The sequence below is a fragment of the Rhyacophila brunnea genome, unplaced genomic scaffold (assembly GCF_057557595.1).
Source record: "Rhyacophila brunnea isolate RB1 unplaced genomic scaffold, BYU_Rbru_1.0 scaffold_13, whole genome shotgun sequence".
NCBI lineage: Eukaryota > Metazoa > Arthropoda > Insecta > Trichoptera > Rhyacophilidae > Rhyacophila > Rhyacophila brunnea.
Genome location: NW_028232785.1, coordinates 37,316,523 through 37,340,583, shown reverse-complemented (window position 1 = coordinate 37,340,583; position 24,061 = coordinate 37,316,523). Strand labels below are relative to the sequence as shown.

The window sequence follows — 24,061 nt, the reverse complement described above, 5'->3', positions numbered from 1 at the left end:
TTCAAGGTTTCAAAAGTGACAGATGCACAGTTATACAGATAAACAAATACTGATTGATGAAATAAATGATTAAAGAATGCAATGTAAACAAATGCTGATAATGCGGATTCTTGGAATTTACCTAAGTAATCGATTCTAATGAACGTCTAAAAACGCGTGTCCTTCGTCTTAATTCCCTTCGCGTAATTATACCGCTGTTAACAATGAAAGGTGGCTTTGTTATATTTGTAATATGGCACACAATAGCAGGGGCCTTAGATTATAGAAAAATATAGATAGAGCTATTGCAAGTGTTTGTCCCTCAAAACATGACGAACTTTTTCACGCACTTGCCTCGCTCCCTTCACGCTTCCTCCGCGACCCTTTCTTGGGTTATTCGAAAATATGTGTGAATGTGTACGTGTCGTAGTGTTGCCAGATATTGAATATTTATTCCGATGTTATAATTTTATAAGCGATGTTTATATAAATTATATTATGGCAACACTGGCGTGTTGGCTGCACTCATTGGCTACTCACTAAAATCGGCTTATGCGGAGGGCTTGGCAGGAGCAGTGACCTACTGATGACCACATTTTGCGATTGTTCGGAACATGAACTTTTGAGGACAAGTGTTACAATTATTGTATTTCCCTTTAATCCATCGAAGTCGATATCTATGATTTGAACAAACTTGCTTTCGCAATACAATGTATCATACTTTACTTTGTAGACTTACATTGCATTGTTTTATTAATTTGTAATAACAACAATGGCGTAAGGTTGAAACGATTTTTATGGTCATCAAACCTACAGAACATTATTTCTTAATTTGTATTGTAATTTCTTTATATTTATGTTATTCTTACTCTCTATCTTGTTAGGCTTAACTATACTATAACGTATACGTGGAAACTTTGGTGGTTGCAATAACTTTTCATTATTATATTTTAAATTTTTGTAAACAATAATATGTAACTGTTTGTTTCCTTAATAAGTAAATCATAAAAAATTGATTTTAATTATAACAATGTTGCAATAACGGATATCATACGGCTAGCTTTTGTGCATGTCATGTTAACATTGTAATTCTTTTGACACATGACACTATCGTAAGATCGCATTTCATACGATTAGATTTCTTTTGCTTAATTAAGCCATATACAAGTTTTACATGTTGAATTTATAGTAGGTACTTAAATAAGCTATGAGGGTTCAGAGACTGACCCCTGCAAAAATGTATACAATCTTTACATCTCAATTCGAATACTTAAATAAACTATGATCGGCTTAGAGTCTAACATAACATTAATAAAAGAAAAAAAAACAATAAAAAAACTACTACATACCTATACATAACTATAATAATATTTGTATTCCTCAACTAGATGTTTTGTTCGGGAAAACCCTTGTTTAATAATATTTGTATGAATAAATCCAAGGTGTTGCAAACATTACCTAAATATTTTTTTTCTACAGAGTATTGTTTATTATACCTTCAAAAATCCAAGCATTTCCTAAAATAATTGGTTGTTTTGTACATATGCTAGCGTAACATATTTTTTTTGGGTAAAAAATATACTAAAAAAATGGGCAAAGGTGGATGATTTCACGTTATATTATGTTCGACAGTTTTGGTAGGAAACAAGACATACTTTTAATTTATTTTGTAAATCCAATACTCACAATGACTCAACCAGAAAAAAAGTGTTGATTGAATTCAGCTTAATACAAAGGTGACAAAATCAGATTGCACTAAAAGGGTAGTCGTTCGAGCGAAACCCGACACAGCGACCGTTTAAACATTATAATATGCCCTACTCCCAGGCAGCTGGTCAAAAATGCATATAATCGTACTAACATACATAGATAAGGGGTTTCAACAGTATCAAGCATGTCATGTATTTTAAACATAGGACGATGCGAACGTGCATATGAATATATATTAGATATTTAGGTTATTCACCAACATGACTCATTTCATGTTTTCTAAGACCACCGAGTCGCGAGTAACTAAATGAGCATACCTTGCAATTATAAAGTTTTTCATGAGTATGTGTCACATAATGTTTCTTAAGATCACCGGGTTGCGAGCAACTATAAGGGCATACATTGCATTTATAAGGTTTTTTACCAGTATGCGTCAATTTATGTATATTAAGTCTACTAGATGTCCTGCATCTATATGAACACACAATGCATTTAAAAGGTTTGTCACCAGTATGTGTCATTTTGTGTGTTTTTAGACTACTAGATGTCGAGCATATATATGAACATACATTGCATTTATAAGGTTTTTCACCAGTATGTGTCATTTTATGTGTTTTGAGATGACTGTGTCGTGAGCATCTATATGAACAGACATCACATTTATAAGGTTTTTCACCAGTATGCGTCAATTTATGTAAATAAAGTCTTCTAGATGTCATGCATCTATATGAACATACAATGCATTTAAAAGGTTTTTCACCAGTATGTGTCATTTTGTGCATTTTCAGACTACCAGATGTCGAGCATTTATATGAACATATATTGCAATTGAAAGGTTTTTCACCAGTATGTGTCAATTTATGTGTTTTGAGATGACTGCTTTGCGAGCATCTATATGAACATACACTGCATTTAAAAGGTTTTTCACCAGTATGTGTCATTTTGTGTATTTTCAGTCTACCAGATGTTGAGCATATATATGAACATATATTGCAATTAAAAGGTTTTTCACCAGTATGTGTCAATTTATGTGTTTTGAGATGACTATTTTGCGAGCATCTATATGAACATACACTGCATTTATAAGGTTTTTCGGTTAAATGTGTCATTTTATGTGTATTGAGATGACCAAGTTGCGAGCATCTAAATGAACATACATTGCATTTATAAGGTTTTTCACCAGTGTGTATCATTATATGTGTCTTAAGATGATTATGTCGCATGCTTCTATATGAACATATATTGCATTTATAAGGTTTTTCACTAGTATATGTCATTTTATGTGCTTTGCGAAGTCTAAGTTGCGAGAATACATTGTCTTGACTTTGATCAGCGATCACGTCCGCGTGAACCGTTTTGTGACTTTTTAAAGCATTTTCACATCCAAAAACTGCGTTACAAATGCAGCAAATCAAATTGCGAGTGAAGTGTTTTACCCTTCCCAGAATAAGTCGAAGTTCTTTCGGAGTATTTAGTTTTGAGATTTCATCTTTAATATTTGGCTCATCTACCGTCACTTCAGAATACCGTATAATTCTATATTGGATTAGATCAGCTGAGGATTGTTGACTCATATCTGTATCAAGGTGCCTTGTGAAAAAGCCTTTGGTAGAAACCTAGAAAAACCAAAATAATCGGACTCTATTATAAATTCTAAATTAATTTTAACACCATTCCACTTCCACTACATGTAACATCCAAAACCAGATGCATTATACACAGATGCAATAGATGTGGAAAGATTCTAGATGCCTATAGAAATTATTATAATTCGAATGCAAAATTTCAGATTGAACAAAAATATTGACTGATGTGAACAAAATAGATTTACCTGCAACCGTGCGTTGTTTATTTCTAATGTTTCGTATTATGCAAGATTACATACATGAATCAAAAAGGTTCAGAAGTTTCTGAATTTTCACGCGACAATTAGAATATGCAATATTTGCGATTGCTCAATATAACGATAGAAACGTACCTCTTGGTAAAAAAAAAACTAACTACACCGCGCAGTTTCATTTTGAGGTTAACCGATTTTCACAACCTGTCAAATAGTTCCATGAAATGACAGCATCGCGTTTCGCTTACACTTGAAAAATGAAATTGCCGAGACAGTTAGCATGTTTACGTGTAAACAGTTATTATCGCGATAGCTTAAAATACATATTAAGTACTGGTGCAAATAAATCCATGCACGTGTACAGGCGCTAATATTCTGTGACAGCGTATCGTTGAAGAGTGTGCATAGTACCCGAAGATGCCGAAAGGCAAAACGTTAGCGACAAAAATACTTAATCAGAATTATTTATATTTAATTTTTTGAAGCATCCTCGATTCATTACTATGGACAATATTTAAATATAACATATTACGGAATTTCAGATAAACAGAAAATTACTATACCCAGTGGAAACTTTTACTGTCGGTTTCAATATTTCGTGAATTTGCAATATTATTATTAAATACCATTAATTTTTAAATACGCCCACTAGTTTTCACTGATCTTTTGTTTGTATAGTCTAAGAGCCTGTCCACAAGCACTCGCGCGTGACGACTCTCGCGCAACCTGCAAACGCCAGATTCTGGGCAATCGCGGCGTTTACAGCCATTACAAAATGAAATACGATCGCTTGGCGCTCGAACCCGAGACTTTTTATTGCTACTCCCTAATAAATTACGTCACCTAGGTTGAAAAGTGCCGAGAATAGGAATAGAAAGTAATCGCGAAACACAAAATATCATAGGAACCGACCATCACCATCGAGTTATAGTGCTTTTTTCTACACTCGCGTTTCTTTTGTATGCCGATTCAATAATGAATTACATCACCTAATTGTTTCAAACGCGCAAACTACACCGCATCTGGATGGAAGATATTTCTGGTTCTCGAGCGTAAATCGCGATGGGAATCGCGCCATGTGGACAGGCTCTAAGACAGAGATGGGTGAGGGATGCAATCATTTATCCACACTAAAAATACACGCCGCATGCAAGGAGAGCCAAGAATATCTTACTTACTTTAGATATGAATTTTTAACCACTGCACATAACTACATTCGTTAACAACGAACAGCTTTATATTTTATGGCAGGTGAAATATTATAAATAGGAACGACAACTGACTCGATTCGCATGAAATATCATAGGTAGTCTTTCTGTTTTCAAGATATCACAATGGAAACAAAGTTTTATTTTTTGCTTACAAAGAATTTACGAAAGGGTTAACTGTCAAACCGAACTGTTATACTGCGCAAACTTTTTGGCATTAAATAATCAGTATATAGTCCGGCAAATCATGAATACAATGAAGATCGAACAGCGATTCCGAATAGGTAATCTTTTACTTAAGCAACGACGTTCGTTTTTGGCTAAACGGGTTTGTTAATAAGCAAAACTAGCGCATATGGAGTCCAATCTAGAAAAAACCGTACATGCCTGGCTTATGCAGTTTACATGCTGGTGGAATCATCGAACCTTATTTAATAAAAATGAGGCCGGAGCTCGAGTTATCCGTGATCCGAACAAGATGCGGTTTTAACAGGATAAAACTACGTGTCGTACCACATACCTACATTAACTTATTGGAATCAAAATTTGGCAGTTTATTTCATTATATGAACTTCTTAATTTGCCTCCAAAGTGTTGCGATTTGACAAATGAGGAATATTACCTGTGTCGCTAGCTGAAGTCGCTGGTATGCTTTGATAATTCATACATAATTGATACCCTCAAAAGTGGCCCAAATTCGACGGTCTAGAATGCGCTTCGTCAAGGACATCCGCGGTGGCCATACGCGACAAATCATTTTAAAAGGTTAAGCAATGTCGACTGTTTGACAGTACAAGCTAGGTAGGTACCTATGTTCATTAGTTTTAAAACTCAAATACCTACACTTCTAGTTAATGTTATTATACATAATTAAAAGACACTGATCAGCAATCACGTCCATGTGAATCATTTTGTCATATTTTAGAGCATTTCCGCATCCAAAACTGCATTACAAATGTAAAAATCAAATTACGGGAGAAATGTATTACCCTTGTCAGAATAAGTCGAAGTTCCTTAGGAGTATTTGGTTTTAAGATATTTTCTTTAACATTTTGTAACTGCACCATGCGACCTTGGATTCCATCAAGCGGGGATTGTTGACTCCTATCTGTATCGCGCTGCCTTGTGAAAAATCCCTTGGTAGAAACCTAGAAAACCAAAATTATCGTTCTAATAAATTCTAAATTATGTTATCCGTTTTAGATATTTTATCAACGTTTCTGGACGAAGGACGATTTCTGCGTTGCAATGCTGCACATCAAATCACATTACCCTTGTCAAAATAAGTCGAAGTTCTTTTGGAGTGTTTAGTTTGAAGATTTCTTCTTTAATGTTTTGTTTATCTATTGTCACTTCCGAATACTGCATCAGTCGATCTTGGATTCCATCAGGCGAGGATTGTTGACTCTTATCTCTATTTTGTTGACTTGTGATAAATCCCTTGGTAGAAACCTAGAAACCAAAATCACTGAAGTCAATCATATAAATTCTAAATTATGTTTTATACTATTCCATGTAAGTTATGTTATTCAACATCATCACGGTCAATGGAGATCGTTAGATACCGAATCATGATCAATGATTTGTTCGTGTTGAAAATTTGGACGACAATGATCTGAACGAGATGTGGTTTCAACAGTATGGCACTACGCGCCGTACAATGACTGCAAGCATCAACTTATTGAAATTTAAATATGAGGAACGTTTTACTTGTGTGACTATTTGTTTATTTCAGCGTAATTAGGTAAGGCAGGTACAGGTGGCAAATCGAATTCGACTTTTTCCAATAGGTATGTTTCTGACGTGTTTCTAAATTAAAAGGATAACTATTTACAATTATTTTCTTTTTAATTACCCTATTGAAAGAAAGAGTGACATAATTTCAAAAGCAATGTTGGTTTTAGTACGATAGTACGATGTGGTTAAGAGCCGGGCCACACCGGGCGACTCTGGTCTCGAGACCAGTCGCGTGACTGGTCTCCTCGTGCGATTTACTCGGACGACTTGCCGGCGACAAGAGAGGCAGCCAATAATAAAAATAATATTGAACGTACACGCAAGTATGCAAAAAATACGTTCTCTCCGAGACGTGGCTTCTCGCGACTGATCGCCCAGTGTGGCAGCACTCAATACATAGCTATATGTTTTCATACATCGCTACCGGTCGCCCGACCAGAGAGACCAGACCGAGCGCAAAACGAGATTTTACTGATCGCCCGACTTTATTACTTGCGCGACTACTGGGCGACCAGGTGTGGCATGGTCCATATAACTGCATGCATCAGTCTGGTCTCGAGACCAGAGTCGCCCGGTGTGGCTCGGCTCAAGGCTGTCATACTGTTATTAATGTGAAATTAAGATGTAAGCCAGCTTTACACACACGTGAACGCTCACAGACAAATAGTAGGGGGGATCCATTTCCAAACAATAACCATAACAACTCAGAAAGTATTGATATTTTTTAATTGAAAGAAAGTAGTCAATGGGACATCATTGTCAATAACCTCTCCACCCTCGCCATTTAAATAGGATTTAGTTTGTTATGAAAAAAACGGTGTTAAATAGCAAAATAGCCCATTATAACAGCGTTTGCAATGAAAAATAATATACCCATCGATTTTTTGCACGTACTTAAACACTAAACATATTTTTGTAGTCAGTTTTAGAAAAAAAAATACCCACAGCATAAAATTAAATGTTAAACATATTCGGATATGTTTCTCAGTAGAATGCATAATACAACAATTATTTATGCCAATAACCTACCTGGTCGATTGCTATATTATGACCATTGATATACTACGGGATGAATCATATGCTTCTTAAAATGACGCTCGATTTTCAGCGACTCGGCCAGTGTACTGTTTTAATATCAGCGAACTTAACTCGATATAAGCTCACTTAATATTTGTCTCGAAAACGACCTGGCAATAATTATGAGTAAGCCCGATCTAGCTTGCATCTTACTCTAACTAATAGTCAGCGCATGACGACTTGCTCTGTCCGCTCAGACATGAATTTTTGGTAGCTTGCAAGCTTTGGGTTTCAGAACCCTTAGGGTCACTATTCCAAAAACGCAAATTTAGTTTTACAGCCAGGGCAATACGGGTGAAATTCGGGAATCCATGTTAACGGTCTTAACGCATTATACCTACAAGGAAATATTATAAGACGATATTCGTAATATCTTCTTTTGTGGTACATTTTTAAAATGACACTTGTATGGGAACTCCTCATCTAATAGTACCTATATCACTGTATATGACATATTTAAAGCAAAGATGCCAAGAATGTCACTTAACACTAATTAAACGTGTTTCGTGTTATCGGTTGTTATTAGTGTTTATATTGTGTGCACACCGCTTGCGAACAAAAATATGCGAACGAAATGGATAAGCTGAACATCCGACAGCTGTCATATTCCGACAAAGAAAAATTATTTTAAGTAACTAATGATTACATTATAATATACGAATACGAAATACTACTACATAGCAAATACGTCGTATTATATTATCTACATTTGTAAACAGACGTGGTCCTGTGCGAAAGAGACTAGCCTTTCATTCGGTGATAACAGTTTGATTCCTGGTACGGTATGATGCATTATTGTGATATTTTCTCAAAGTATGGATAGATTTTTGATCGTTTCACTTCTATTATTACATTAATGTTTCACTACACTGTTGTCATTTAAACTCATGGCATGTTGTAGTGTCAATTAAGAGTAGGTATAATAATATATTAGGTAGGTAACCTTGAAGAATATTCATGCTTTCTTTTAAAAACTGAATGCGCATTTGTTAACACAATTGTGAATACTTTCGCCTTAACAAAATATGAATCTACTTACCTCTTTTAAGGGGATACTTTTGATGTCATCGATATTTTCCTGTTTGACTGTCACGTCAAATCGACCTTTGCTCTTGAAGTGATTTAGGTCAATCGATTGGTATGCACCGTCGCTGATGTCCTCCGCCGTTTCGTCAGATATTTCATCGATTATTTCAGTTTTTACTTCCATTGTATACGGTATTTGATATCAAAACTGTCAATAGCTTCACGACCACGTGTGCGCTGAATTATTATAGGTTAATATACAATGGCATAGACTAAAATGGCTTCTACAAATCTACCATAGACATCAGGAGAGTGTTGCCATGTATTTTTTCGAATTATTTATAGTACGCAGTCCAAGAAATTATAGTAGTTCACGGTATTTCGGATAAAATTATAGTACTTACGAGCTGTAATCGTTGTTTGATAAACAGTTCCTTTGTTTAATATTATACCTTTCAATTATTACGTCAAAAAAGAATTTAATAATTTACAAGAAGAACATAAACATTATTGTAGGTTACGTGGTCGCTTGTTTGACACATTCGTAGGTTTTTTTAATGTTTTGTAAAAACTAAACCATAGTAATTATTATTCCTGATCGCTGATATATTTTTGCATACACAATAAAAACACAGGAAATTAGTTTTAATAAATAACATTAAAATTGCACCTAGAATTATCAATATTAATCTGTTAGGCATTACGAGGCACACTATTATAATTGGTACATAAGTCCAAGGTTTCTTATCTGTGTCAGATTGGTCTACATAAAATAATTTTATTTTCTTAGACAAAAATACAAAGTGACAATTTTATTATTGTCGCTTTGTATCAAAAAGATTGAAAGACGTCCAAAAGAAAGGAGTCCAATCTCTTTGCTTTGTATCCATGTTTGCGTACCTATTTAAAAGATACGTCTTAACTGTACCTATCGGAGTGGTATTTTTCTCTTTTGAAAAAGTGTTACCGCAATTTAGATAATAATACAAACAAACTAATAATTATTAAACATCTATATTTTTTTATGATTTTACCGAGGCTTTGACTGCGACTCGCTGTCATAATCACCTCTTCGCTTCTAGAAGGGGATCCATCGATCAGGTCCTCACTCCTATTCTGTTTAATAACTTTACAATTTTGCCTAGCTCTTCCGTCTTACCCACCGCCAGGACACCTTTCAATTCGTCGACATTCTCATAGATATCCGCAATTCGCAACTGTACTCTGTGAAGTTCATATTTAGGGCATTGTAGTGCTATAAAATGTACAATGTCCTCTAAAACATGACAGTGATTGCAGAGTAGCGATTCGCTTCTTCCCATGAGTTCATCAAATCTTTTGCCCATTGTGTGTCCTGTACTTAGCCTCAGTTTTAACTTAAGCTCATTCCTCGTCAAAGGAGACTCTACAAACCAGAGCACCTCTCGTGTTGATGGTAGAATAGACTTACTCCATTTCCCCTTTTCTAATGATGCCCTAGTATGGTGAAAGTCTATCCACATACTTTGGCCCATTTTCATTATAGCCTCATTCCAGTCCAGGTTTTCTGGTATCCACTGATATGGTTAACCTGAATAGCCAGCTTCCTTTGCCAGATCAAAACATCTATATTCTGTAACCTTGTTTTAGATTGAAAATTACATGTAAGAGGGTCGTGCGGGTTATAATACCAAAATATTTTTACCAAGAAATACCTATTAGAAATATTAAAATCGAGAACAGACAGAGTTTTAATTTTTTTTTCACTACAAAATATACCGAAGTCGATCAAAATAAGTGACCAAAATTAATATCAATATCCTCTAGCATTTAAACACAAATTGTCTATAATAGGTAATGTAAGCATAACTATCTATGAGAAAGCCATGAATAGTATCCATGGTTTTTTACAAACAATAAATTAAAAGTACCTACCTATTAATAATTTGTTTGTTATACTTGATCCTTCACTCAATGGGTAGGTAATAAATAATGTGTTCTACTTTATTGTATTAATTTAATATATAAGTTAAAAATAACCGTATACGTTGTCAATGTGTATTTGTTTAGAATATGCTTTTCAGTAATTTGGCCTTAGATAATTTATACGTGTTGTGGCAACACTTCTCTAAAATTAATATACCTTAAATGGATCCTGTTTGTCACGTTGTTCCAAGCATACTTACAATTAATTAAAATGGATGTAAAGCGAGAATGTGATGAAGAACAATCTGATACAGAAGGCAAGCCTTTATTTGATACACAGACAAGCCACACAAACAGCCCGGAGGTTCGCACTCATATAAAGCAAGAGAATGCCAACGATTCAAGTTGCAATTTCGAGGTTAGTTTTTGGAAAATGATATCTTTTACAAACACGTTAAATTGGCAATAACAGCGATACGTGTAATATAATAATATGTTGCTTTTTACAAACAATGTAGGAACTTGCGATGATATTAAACTTTGTTTCAAAAAATTACATGTTTATACAATTTGACAGCTACGATACATCTGTGATATTATAGGTTAGGTTAGGTTATCTACTAATTCATGTTAAATATAGTTAAATATAATACTCGACGCACTCAGAAAACAAGAAATCCCTGGACGCTATATAAATATTTTCAATAATATATACAGTAGCGCAACAGCATCTGTAAATCTCCATAAACCATCGCGCAGATTTCCTATCAGCAAAGGAGTCCGACAAGGTGATACAATCTCACCTAAACTATTTACAGCTACCCTTGAAGACTTATTCAGGCAACTTGACTGGAATGACAAAGGGATCCCCATAAATGGAGAATACCTGAGTCATCTGCGCTTTGCCGATGACATAGTAATTTTCTCGCAAAACTCAGAAGACCTCCAAAGCAGAATGCAGGAACTCGCTGAAGTAAGCAACAAAGTAGGTTTGAAAATAAATGTAACAAAGACGAAAGTCATGTTCAACTGCTTTGCAGGCCAAAAAGAGATCCTCATCAATGGCACTCAGCTCGAACAGGTGAAAAGCTATATCTATCTGGGACAACAAGTATCTATAGATGGATGTATATTTGATGAAATTGTTCGCAGAGTAAAGCTAGGCTGGAGTGCTTTTGGCCGCCTGAATAATGTCTTCAAAAGTGACCTTCCACTGTGCCTAAAGCGCAAAGTGTTCAACCAGTGTGTGCTTCCCGTGATGACATATGCGTGTGAAACATGGACCCTAAGTAAAAGAGAGATCCAGAAACTTAGAGTAGCACAACGTGGTATGGAGAGGTGCATGCTGGGCATAACGCGAAAGGACAAAAAGAGGAATGAGTGGATAAGGAAGCAGACAAGGGTTTGCGATGTAATAGAGTTTATTAAAAGCCTTAAATGGAGATGGGCTGGACACATAGCTCGAAGAAGAGACAATCGTTGGACAAATCTAGTCATCCAGTGGTATCCAAGAAGTACAAAACGTCCACAAGGTAGACCTAGAGGCCGCTGGATCGATGAAATGATAAAGTTCTGCGGAAGTACGTGGCAACGCAATGCACAGGACCGAGAGAAGTGGAAGCAACTTGAAGAGGCCTTCATCCAGCAGTGGATAGATTCAGGCTGATGATGATGATGATGATGATAATTATTATACATTGTTATATGGATGTTACGAGAACTGAAACTGGTTTTACACTGTTTACAAAATATAATAATTACTTCTTTCAGTGCCTAATGGCTGACCTCTCTAATATAAAATCTGAGACAGATGATCAACAAGCCGTCGTCAAGCGTGAGATTATTGAAGATGTTTCACACCCGTTATATGATTATGAATACCCTCAACCGGGTTGTTCCTATTCAGATTACAAACCAATTGTAAGTAGACATCATGTGTGCTGTCTTATATAGAAGGTTGGAATTTGCAAATGCATCTTTGAACCTCATTACACCATTATTAATTCGCTCCAACTTATTTCATTTGTTGGTTTTAGCTTACACTAATAATATGTTAATATAATATATGTGTAGGTTTGTACACCTTCAGTTAAATGGTGAGTATTTAATTATGATAATTTATACATCACAATCATTCTAATGTAAAGCAATTTTTAATGTGAATAGGTATCTAAAATTGCGATTCACTGTACGTTAAATTAATCTCCCGCGAGTGCCTTTTATGTCATGCAAGGTAAGATACGAGTATTATGTAAAAAAAATAACGTTTATTCTTTTGTCTATGTTACGCCGAATGTGCGAAATTGACGATTACATGAAATGGGAAAAATTTTGGCTAATTCATGTAATAATCAAGCCTGTTGCCTTATTCATGAATTAGGCAAATTATCTGCCGACTACGTGAATTCGCCAGGGTATGGAATTCTTAAACTGTCAACATGACAGTAGAAAAAGTAAATTTAATACGGATGGTTTTATTAGTTATAATTGGACGTAATATAATATTTTTATTATTAGGTTAGGTTAGGTTAGGTCATGTAATTCTGAATTCAACTGAATGTCCATTTTGAGGTTAGCTAACAAGTGTCGACAAACTATCACAAACATACAATCGACCATTGCACGATTGATACCCAAGCACGAATCAAATCGCGTAAATAGCTTTTAATAAAATTCTTCCGTTAGGTATCATATTATAGTTCTAGATTTTTTTTTGCGCATAGTAAATGAATATGAACGACATTGTAGTTATTTATTGGTATATTTTTATATTATAATCAATGACATTTGACATATTTGGTTAGTTTCATTAGTTGCAAAAAACACCACTGGAGCGCGACCATCTATTTTGACTATAGATAATATACGTAAATTTTGACCAATGCATGATCATTTGACTTTGTTGCAAAAAAACACCACCGTAGCGCTATTATCTAATTTGTCCAATACATGAACTAGGCAGAAAAATTAGCGCTGAATTCACGCACTCGGCAGATATTTTGTCTAATTCATGAATAAGGCTACGGGATCGCATTTTTCATGATTTAGACAAATTTTTGCCCATTTCATGTAAATAGTCAATTTCGCATATTCGGCGTAACATTTATAAAAAAAATTGCTTCCAGCAAAAAGGAGGTTTATCTCACGCATCCCGACGCGAAAGCTGCATGGCCATCGTTACATCCTATCTTTGAATTTGCATTCCAAAGTACAAAATAAATTACACATATTGTACGAAGACTTGTACCACAATAATTGTATCATATTATTCTGTTTTATGTATTTCCTTTTGGATGTTACATGTTGAGTTCCATATTTTGTTTTAACTTTTTACGGATTATTCTGTAACAATATTGAATTCGTATGTAATACCTTGACAGGGGTAGGGTAGGTACTATGATCATTTCGTCACTGTTCTGGCAGAAGACACTAATTCGAAAAAATGACATATTGAGTTAGTTGTACCAAAATGTTCCTTATTTCATACTTAACCGCCTGGAAACCTTCTTAATAAATAAACAGTCTTTATTTTAAAGTCATCCTTTTTACGATTACTGAATAAACTCACATGATAGACCATTTCAAACATTTTAACAACTTCAAAGTTAAATTACTCTAAATTAGTATTCTCCAGTTAGTATGTTCTGCCAGAACAGAGACGATTTATTGTCTTCATTTTTACTCTCATTTCTTTACTTAATAAATACCGGCATATAATTTTCAACTATAGGCGCGACGAAATTTTGGACTCGCTGGTATTTGGAGAGTGAACGTCGAGGTGTGAATACGTCAATTTGTTCCGTGATGGCGACGGGGGTATTAATTCTTAAATCTTGTAAAGATGACTAAAAACGTTAACTATTTACTTGAAAAAGAAAACATGTCAATATATTATTATTGTTAAAAATAGAACAATAAACAAACATTAAATGGATGCATCTTAGATTTATATGACAAATTATATTTCGTTCGGCAAGCGTCATTTGCACCCGCGACCCGCAATCCGCGCATCGCCTAGCCACGATCTTTTTATACCATGCCTCAACTGAGGTATAGCCTTAAAATCGATTCTTTGCTGGTCTACTAATTACTAATTAATTATCACATTTAAATATCATGTTAATTTTATCTAATGGCCAACTAATTCAATCGTGCCAGTCGCAGTGTCAGCTCTAATTGGGTTGATGTCTGAAGATTCTGAAAATCATAAACGTTGAAAAAAAATAATAATTTTATAAAAAGTAATTTATAATTATAATTTTGGCTTTCTAGGTTTCTACTAAGGAATTTTTCACAAGGCATCACGATACAGATAGGAGGAAACAATCCTCGCCTGTTGGAATCGAAGATCAAGTGACGCAGTATTCAGAAGTGACGATAGACGAACAAAACATTAAAAACGAAATCTTTAAACAAAATACTCCGAAAGAACTTCGACTTATTCTGACGAGGGTAATATATTTCTCACGTATTTAATTTTTAAGCATTTGCACAATTCTGAATGCGGAAGTATCCTAACATGATTGCTGATCAGCGACTTAGTAATCCTTAATCACATGAAATATAATATCCTCGCTATTATTTATATCAACAGGTAGCGTATTTAAGCTTTAAAATTAATGGACATAGGTATCTATTGTGTATCTTTAGATAGTCGACAGTGCCTAACATTTCAAAATGATTTGTAGTATCTGGCCACCGCGGAGTTCTTCACGAAGTGCATTCTGTACGTCTGGTTTTGCGCCACTTTTTCGGTTTGACGATTTATTATAATAATATGCTGTCCAGTGTATTGTTATTATTAAGATAGGGTTTTTACTAATTGGGTTTTTTACTGACACTTCAGCTATTCATAATTTGTTTATTGTACTTTTTGTTGTAATTTCTGACTAAATAGGTAGGTAATGGAGTTTTTACCTACTTTATTGTATTGTTTTATTATATAAGGTAGAGTTAAGGGTGTTCGTTGTCAGTGTGTGTTGTGTCAGGCGAAACCCGGGTCGCAAAAAACGACTTAAATGGAATAGTACAGAGCTTGAATCCATTAGAATTTATTTATATATATTTATTTATTTAATTTGTATTGACTTATAAAAGTCTTAATAATGTCTTAATAATATAGAGTCGCTAATTAGAAAGTTGAAGAACAGCACACGTAATTAGGATGTAGTCGCGGCTTCTCATCAGGTTTAACCAGAAAAAGAAGACATACGCTGCGCGGATTAAAGTTTTACATCTCAAATAGTTACATCTTGAATAAAAGAAGTTAATAGTTTGCTCACATAATGAACCCTTAGCTCATCGACTGGACTTGTAATAATGTAAGTTTACACTTTATGGTTATATCATCCAGTTTTGAGCTATACAAACTATGATTTTTCATCTGTACTTATGTTTGGACATACTCGTCTAAATGATAGATACAAAGTTATAAAGGCTTAAGATTATCTTAGTCTATTAGTTAATATTATTATGTTCGCCTTATATCTATGTTTATATAAATTAATTATGGCATCACAAATAATTAATGTGCAAGAAAATTTTAATTAATTCTGTTTTAGCATTACGGTATTATTTCGCTCACTCGTATAGAGTTTATCTATGAAAAATTGCCCACCTAGTGTATGCTCTTTCCACTCACTGCACCTTATACTTCAAACAAAAGGTGAGTGGAAAATTGGCCCGAGCGCTGGCTCTGTCTGACATACGGAGTAATATAGCTATTATAAGAAGGAGAGCTTGCACTATATTATTAAATTTACGTAACTTTGCACAATAATAATACATATTTAAAAGATGCAGTATTCTGATACGTCATTTGATTATAATATAATGGCAATCATATAATGATTATTAATTTAATCGATTCTATACATTGAGTAATGGCATATTAAATTTGCTCGGTGAACTTATGTTAACAATACAATTAAACATTTTAATACATAATTCGTTATGCATACCAGTAATACCTATAAATTTATTTATTTAATCCTATATACTTCATCTATAATACTTACCGCTTAGGTCGACTCTTGGCATCCAGAGCCCATCCTGAGTAGTTGTTAAACCGGTCAGTATAAATTGCGGGACTTACTCCTTGGTTCTTACTTTGTTTTTGTTATAGGTGGTAAAAGTAATTTTATTTAGCGACAAGATTTATTATAAGGCTGAAATATGCAGTTATGTCGTCATAATTTCACGTCCACGAACACCAACTGAAGGTCAGTGCTCTTGTGTCTGTGTCACAGGCCTATGCACACCCTCCAACGACACTATTGTCAGTTTACTCTCACTTCGTTATTTAATAATGTCTACAAAGAAAACTGAAAAGGAAAAAAAACAAATGGAATATTATAACACATACTAATTGATGATATTGATTTTTTCTAGGTTTCTACCAAGGCATTTTTCACAAAGCATCACGATGCAGGCGACAGTCAACAATCCTCAGATGATGGAATCCAGGATAGAATGATGCAGCATTCAGAAGTCACGATAGATGAGAAAGACATTAAAAAAGAAATCTTAGAACGAGATACTCCTAAGGAACTACGCCTTATTCTAAGAAAAGTCATCCATTTCTCACGTAATTTAATTTGCTGCATTTGTAGCGCAGTTTTTGGTAGCAGAAGTGCTCTAAAAACTCACAAAATTGCTCACATGGACGTGATTGATGATCAAAATCAAGTCACAGTATTTTCTCAACATAGTAATATTAAAGCAAATAAAAATGCAAGTACTGGTGAAAAACCTTATGAATGCAATGTATGTTCATACAGATGCTCGCGACTTGATCTTCTTAAAACACATAAATTGACACACACTGGTGAAAAACCTTATAAATGCAATGTATGTTCATATAGATGCTCGCGACTTAGTAGTCTCAAAACACATAAAATGACACATACTGGTGAAAAACCTTATAAATGCAATGTATGTTCATATAGATGCTCGCGACTTAGTAGTCTCAAAACACATAAAATGACACATACTGGTGAAAAACCTTATAAATGCAATGTATGTTCATACAGATGCTCGCGACTTGGTGATCTTAAGATACATAAAATGACACATACTGGTGAAAAACCTTATAAATGCAATGTATGTTCATACAGATGCTCGCAACTTAGTAGTCTCAAAACACATAAAATGACACATACTGGTGAAAAACCTTATAAATGCAATGTATGTTCATATAGATGCTCGCGACTTAGTAGTCTCAAAACACATAAAATGACACATACTGGTGAAAAACCTTATAAATGCAATGTATGTTCATACAGATGCTCGCAACTTAGTAGTCTCAAAACACATAAAATGACACATACTGGTGAAAAACCTTATAAATGTAATGTATGTTCATATAGATGCTCGCGACTTAGTAGTCTCAAAACACATAAAATGACACATACTGGTGAAAAACCTTATAAATGCAATGCATGTTCATATAGATGCTCGCATCTTAGTGTTCTTAAAAAACATAAAATGACACATACAGGTGCAAAACCTTATAAATGCAATGTATGTCCATATAGATGCTCGCGACTTAGTAGTCTCAAAATACATAAAATGACACATACTGGTGAAAAACCTCATAAATGCAATGATACTTAAAATCAATGCTAGGTACCGCATTCAGATTTTGCAAGTATATGCTCCGACACAGAGCTATCCTGATGAAAAAGTGGAAGAGTTTTACGAGGAAATAACATCCTTGAAAAATAAAAGTAAATGCCACTTCAACATCATAATGGGAGATTTCAATGCACGTATTGGATCATACCAAAGAGATGACGTAGCGGTTGGACATTTCGGACATGGCTCAAGGGATGGTAGAGGGGACATGCTTGTGGAGTTTGCTGAAACCAACAATCTTCACATCATGAATTCCTTTTTTCAACATAAACCTACACGTAAATGGACGTGGAGAAGCCCGACAGGAAGGACCAGCGAAATCGATTACATCCTCGCTGACAGAAAATATACATTGTTAAACTGTAAGGTGATCAATCAGTTTAACACCGGCAGTGATCACCGGATGGTGAGATGTAAGATAAGATTGAACGTCAAATCAGAAAGATCCAAACTGCAGAAGAAGTCAAATGCTCGCGTATACATGCAGAACAATACTGAATTCCAAAATGAACTCAAAAATGCACTATCGGCTTTCTTAGATGAGAACGAAACCGTTTCCCTATCCAACGCGGAGGATATAACGAATATTATTCTACAATGTGCAGAAAAAACAGGCGTAAAAAGCTCAGAAGTTACACCTTCCACCAAGCTTTCGAAGGCAACATTGAATCTTATGGAGCAGAGAAGGAAAACCAAGAGCGATAGACAGGCGCAAAACGATATGGAGTTTTCATCACTTTGCAAAACCCTCCGAAGGAAGATTAGAGAAGACCTTCGTAAATTCAATGTAAACCTCATACAAGCAATTGTGAAAGCAGGCAGAAGTTTAAACAAAAACAAGCAATGCTTGTCGATAGGAAAACGTCAAATCACAGCACTAAAAGCAAAAGATGGTTCTATCGTCAGAAATTGGGAACACTTGTTAAGCCGAGTTGAAGAGTTCTACAGCGATCTCTACAGTGATGACACTGACAATACGACTATAGACTTAGATCTTCAGAGAAATGGAAATTCGGAAGACCATACTCCCGAAATTACATCCTGGGAAGTAACCCATGCTTTAAATTACATGAAAAGTGGGAAAGCCCCCGGGGAAGACGGTTTAACGATAGATATCCTCAAAAAAGCAGGAAAGGATGCAAATGAAGTACTTGCACAATTGTTCACAGCCTGCATATGCAAAGAGGATGTCCCAGAGGTATGAAAAAATGCCAGCATTGTCATTCTTCACAAAAAAGGTGACAGAGAAGACCTAGCAAATTATCGTCCAATAAGTCTACTCCCTATTCTCTACAAGACGTTCACAAAAATTCTCTCAAACCGTCTGCAAAATGTACTAGACGAGAACCAACCGAGAGAACAAGCCGGATTTAGAGGAGGATACAGCACTATGGACCATATCCAAGTCGTCAGAGAAATCATAGAGCGGTACCAGGAATACAAACTGCCACTATGCATGGGTTTTATAGACTATGAGAAGGCGTTTGATTCGATAAAGAAATGTTCAATACTCGACGCACTCAGAAAACAAGGAATCCCTGGACGCTATATAAATATTTTCAATAATATATACAGTAGCGCAACAGCATCTGTAAATCTCCATAAACCATCGCGCAGATTTCCTATCAGCAAAGGAGTCCGACAAGGTGATACAATCTCACCTAAACTATTTACAGCTACCCTTGAAGACTTATTCAGGCAACTTGACTGGAATGACAAAGGGATCCCCATAAATGGAGAATACCTGAGTCATCTGCGCTTTGCCGATGACATAGTAATTTTCTCGCAAGACTCAGAAGACCTCCAAAGCAGAATGCAGGAACTCGCTGAAGTAAGCAACAAAGTAGGTTTGAAAATAAATGTAACAAAGACGAAAGTCATGTTCAACTGCTTTGCAGGCCAAAAAGAGATCCTCATCAATGGCACTCAGCTCGAACAGGTGAAAAGCTACATCTATCTGGGACAACAAGTATCTATAGATGGATGTATATTTGATGAAATTGTTCGCAGAGTAAAGCTAGGCTGGAGTGCTTTTGGCCGCCTGAATAATGTCTTCAAAAGTGACCTTCCACTGTGCCTAAAGCGCAAAGTGTTCAACCAGTGTGTGCTTCCCGTGATGACATATGCGTGTGAAACATGGACCCTAAGTAAAAGAGAGATCCAGAAACTTAGAGTAGCACAACGTGGTATGGAGAGGTGCATGCTGGGCATAACGCGAAAGGACAAAAAGAGGAATGAGTGGATAAGGAAGCAGACAAGGGTTTGCGATGTAATAGAGTTTATTAAAAGCCTTAAATGGAGATGGGCTGGACACATAGCTCGAAGAAGAGACAATCGTTGGACAAATCTAGTCATCCAGTGGTATCCAAGAAGTACAAAACGTCCACAAGGTAGACCTAGAGGCCGCTGGATCGATGAAATGATAAAGTTCTGCGGAAGTACGTGGCAACGCAATGCACAGGACCGAGAGAAGTGGAAGCAACTTGAAGAGGCCTTCATCCAGCAGTGGATAGATTCAGGCTGATGATGATGATGATGATGTTCATATAGATGCTCGCGACTTGATGATCTTAAGATACATAAAATGACACATACTGGTTAAAAACCTTATAAATGCATTATATCTACGTTTATGTAGATGCTCAACAGCTAGTAGTCTTAAAAATCATACAAAGACATACTAATGTTAATAGCCTTCTAATTATAATGTATGTTCGTATAGATACTCGCAAACTTACCCATTATTTTATATTTATGTTATGACGTTTATGAAGACGTACCACTTATGCAGTCTGTCAAACATCATGTTAAACTCCACAAACTCCATAAACTCCATAAACTCCACAAAAATATTAATATCGCTCAGTTTTCATTCCATTTTTTTACACGCGCAACAGTGGCAGTATTTTATTAACTTTGTGATTATCTACTTACTTGAGTGCAGTAATAAATGGTTTTGCACAAATTACCATAATTTTCAACTAAATAATAATGATGTGTAGTAGGTATTTATTATTGGCTCGTGTTATCTATATATCGTGTCGGATTGTCTTTCTATACACCCTGCATATTGGAAAATAATTTTGTTATATCAATATGTATTGTAAAATTCTTGTAGCTAATTTAATTAATTTATACTATATCTCAAGTAGGATTTTTTTATCAACTTTGTAGGTACCTGCCTAACTAGAGTGTACTTAGTAGTACCTAATCACCTAGAATTATTTTAAATGCCAACATTGAAAAGATCTGATGCTTCATTCATAATAACTATAGGTGGTGTTACGTTGCTGGACTTTGTGGTCTTATACCATTATCCATCCTTGAGTAATTAATTAGCGTAAACACGTTCCCTGACCTTGTAGTCAAAAGGCTGAAAACATAATAATATTATCGATTTCCTTCTTCAGATAAAAGTCGTATGCATTGAGTATCGAGCTGGTATACGAGGCGTAGAAGTAAACGGTAACACAGGGTGAAAGATGAGGAGAGTACTTATCTAGTAATAAGATTGAATAATTTTGTAAAATGTCTACATAATAATATAAGCTAATTGATAAACATATAAGTATAACGTAGATGAATACATGATAGTGCTGACGGAAAGAAGGAGACGAAAGCTAAATAATATCAGTAGGTTATAATAATTATATTATAATAATGTTTGATCTGGTATTATTTTGAATTGTAAATAAACACCATTATGTAATTAGGCATGTGTATTAAGATATGAACCTTATATTCATTATTAATAAGACTTGTACTTAGACAATGTTGGAAATATTTGTAGATATAAGATTGTATGTATTCGGATAATAATTTTGATGCCAACCGTTAGCCAATTAGAAGCAGAGTTACACGGAGTAATTTATCTCTGTTAAAGGCGCCGGTTCTCGCGGGAAGGGCGGTTAGAGCCTCAGACTGAGATGCACGTAATATGACCTCAACGGTTTGTTAAGAAAGATAGTGCAAAGTTACAGCCGACGCCGGTCGCTGCAAAGATTGTTTTAATTATCCGGATAAATTAAAGTAATCGCTAGGTGTTTAAGTGATAACTGAAATATAATAATAATTATTATAAAATAACAATAAGAATTGTAATCCAATAGCCACAATTGTTGATTAAGAAACAATGAGGAATGTAATTCAAAGCAATAATAATTGTAAAGAGCAATTCGTATTATGTTATAAAACATTAATTAGGTATCTAAAAAATAATAAATATTAAGAACCTTGTTATAAAGTATTTTCGTATTCATATTAAGTCATAAATTAATACTAAGATGCAAGTGTAAAGGAATATTATAAAAATATCTGGTGAAAACAATATACGAAGTAAAGCCAATCCTGGTGTTTTATTTAATTCTGGACCCGTGCTCCTTTATAGTATTAAATTACAAAGTTAAACTAACAATTTATTTCACTATTAATTTATTGACACCATAAGTGCACACCAACACCCTGAGCTAGCTTTGAACTTGAGGGTAAGTACATCAGTAGGTGCGTTACGTTCTGGTCTATTAAGTCAAAACTAAAACGTTAAATAAGAAGAGGGTAAGGCTCTCTATGTGTGGCTGTAACGGGGACCATGAAGATATCCTGTGGGTCTATTCTATACTTATCGACCGCTAAAGTGATAAAGTGATAAATATTATCAAACTTAGGGTAGGTTTGTATCAAAATATTAGCACTTATTGTAACAATTACACGAAGCTGGTTTTTATTGTTGCAATAAGTGCTATATTTAACAGCACCTATCTTGCTGCTGTTAAAATATCGCACTTATTGCAACAATAAAAACCAGCTTCGTGTAATTGTTACAATAAGTGCTAATATTTTGATACAAACCTACCCTAAGTTTGATACTATTTATTACTTTAGTGTTCGATAAGTATAGAATAGACCCACTGGGCTGATCATATTACTAATGTGAAATTTTTAACAGCAGAAAATAAGACAAAATAACTTATAAATAGGTAGGTAACTAAATCTATCAAGCACAGAAAAGCTGTATATTTTGACCATATTTAACTTCAATGAGAAGTATGATTTGACTCCTACTCTATTTTCTGTTGCTCAGTTTATTGAGGAATGCATGGAATCAACCTCGTTTGTGCATGACCTATAGCCAAGTTATAGTCGGTAGGTAAGTTCCCAATGGCATTTAGATAGGTAGGTACTAACACCGACAGAACTGTCTGCCTTCAGCAGACGGCTCCCATAGAGTACGAAAAGACCGGATAATCGCACTCCAGTATATTAGTCAGCTGATCTTGAGTAAGTAAGTGACCATCTTGCTAGCTACCAGTCGAATACAATGAAAAAATTCATTAATTATAATAATATTAATTGCATTAATAATAAAAATCATTCAACCTTACAAGGTTAAAAATAGCGCTATCTTTTAACATTATTCCTTATGCTAAATTTCTCGCGTTTATTTTTTTACGTTCTCTCGACTGGACAGCTTTCTTCTACTGACCTACGACCTACTATCCCAATCTTCAGACCACTCTCGTGGACGATGCGATGCGATCGGCAACGCAATTCAAAAACATCCAACGTTCCTCGCCCAATAGCTAAGTCCACATTTAGTCACTACAACGCCGACTTCCTCTTCAACTTGTAAATTCTGGTTTTACACCGAGACGTTTTGTGCATGCGCAGAGGAGATGAATCCGTTTTACTGTCTACATTCGTTCATCACAGCTTTCACTTCGTTGAGTCATAGATTATACATCGAAATAAATTCGCAGGTGATGAATAAATTTATTGAAGGTTTTTACAGCGCCACCACGGAGCGTACGGGAAACTAGTGTGAAAGGTTAAAAGAAAACAATCAGATTTGAAATAACAATTACTTAATTATATTAGTTTTTTTTTTAACTTATTGTCACAATCATATTGGTTATAATATATTCTCTCAGAAATTATTTTTCAAAAT

At 34.9% G+C, this 24,061-nt stretch overlaps 2 protein-coding genes across 2 annotated transcripts; one reads left to right on the top strand and one right to left on the bottom strand.

Annotated features, from left to right (window-relative positions):
* Nucleotides 1-2,145: 2,145 nt before the first annotated feature.
* On the bottom strand, nucleotides 2,146-8,819 carry LOC147077442 (uncharacterized). Its single transcript, XM_085941091.1, has 4 exons — nucleotides 8,591-8,819; nucleotides 6,010-6,189; nucleotides 5,727-5,885; nucleotides 2,146-2,160 (listed from the first exon to the last, which is right to left on the bottom strand). Exons 1-4 carry the CDS (start codon nucleotides 8,759-8,761, stop codon nucleotides 2,146-2,148), a joined length of 525 nt encoding a protein of 174 aa, XP_085797217.1. The 5' UTR covers nucleotides 8,762-8,819.
* Nucleotides 8,820-12,258: 3,439 nt separating this feature from the next.
* LOC147077441 (uncharacterized) lies at nucleotides 12,259-23,884 on the top strand. Its single transcript, XM_085941090.1, has 4 exons — nucleotides 12,259-12,402; nucleotides 14,755-14,934; nucleotides 16,873-17,068; nucleotides 23,874-23,884. Exons 1-4 carry the CDS (start codon nucleotides 12,259-12,261, stop codon nucleotides 23,882-23,884), a joined length of 531 nt encoding a protein of 176 aa, XP_085797216.1.
* Nucleotides 23,885-24,061: the final 177 nt, after the last annotated feature.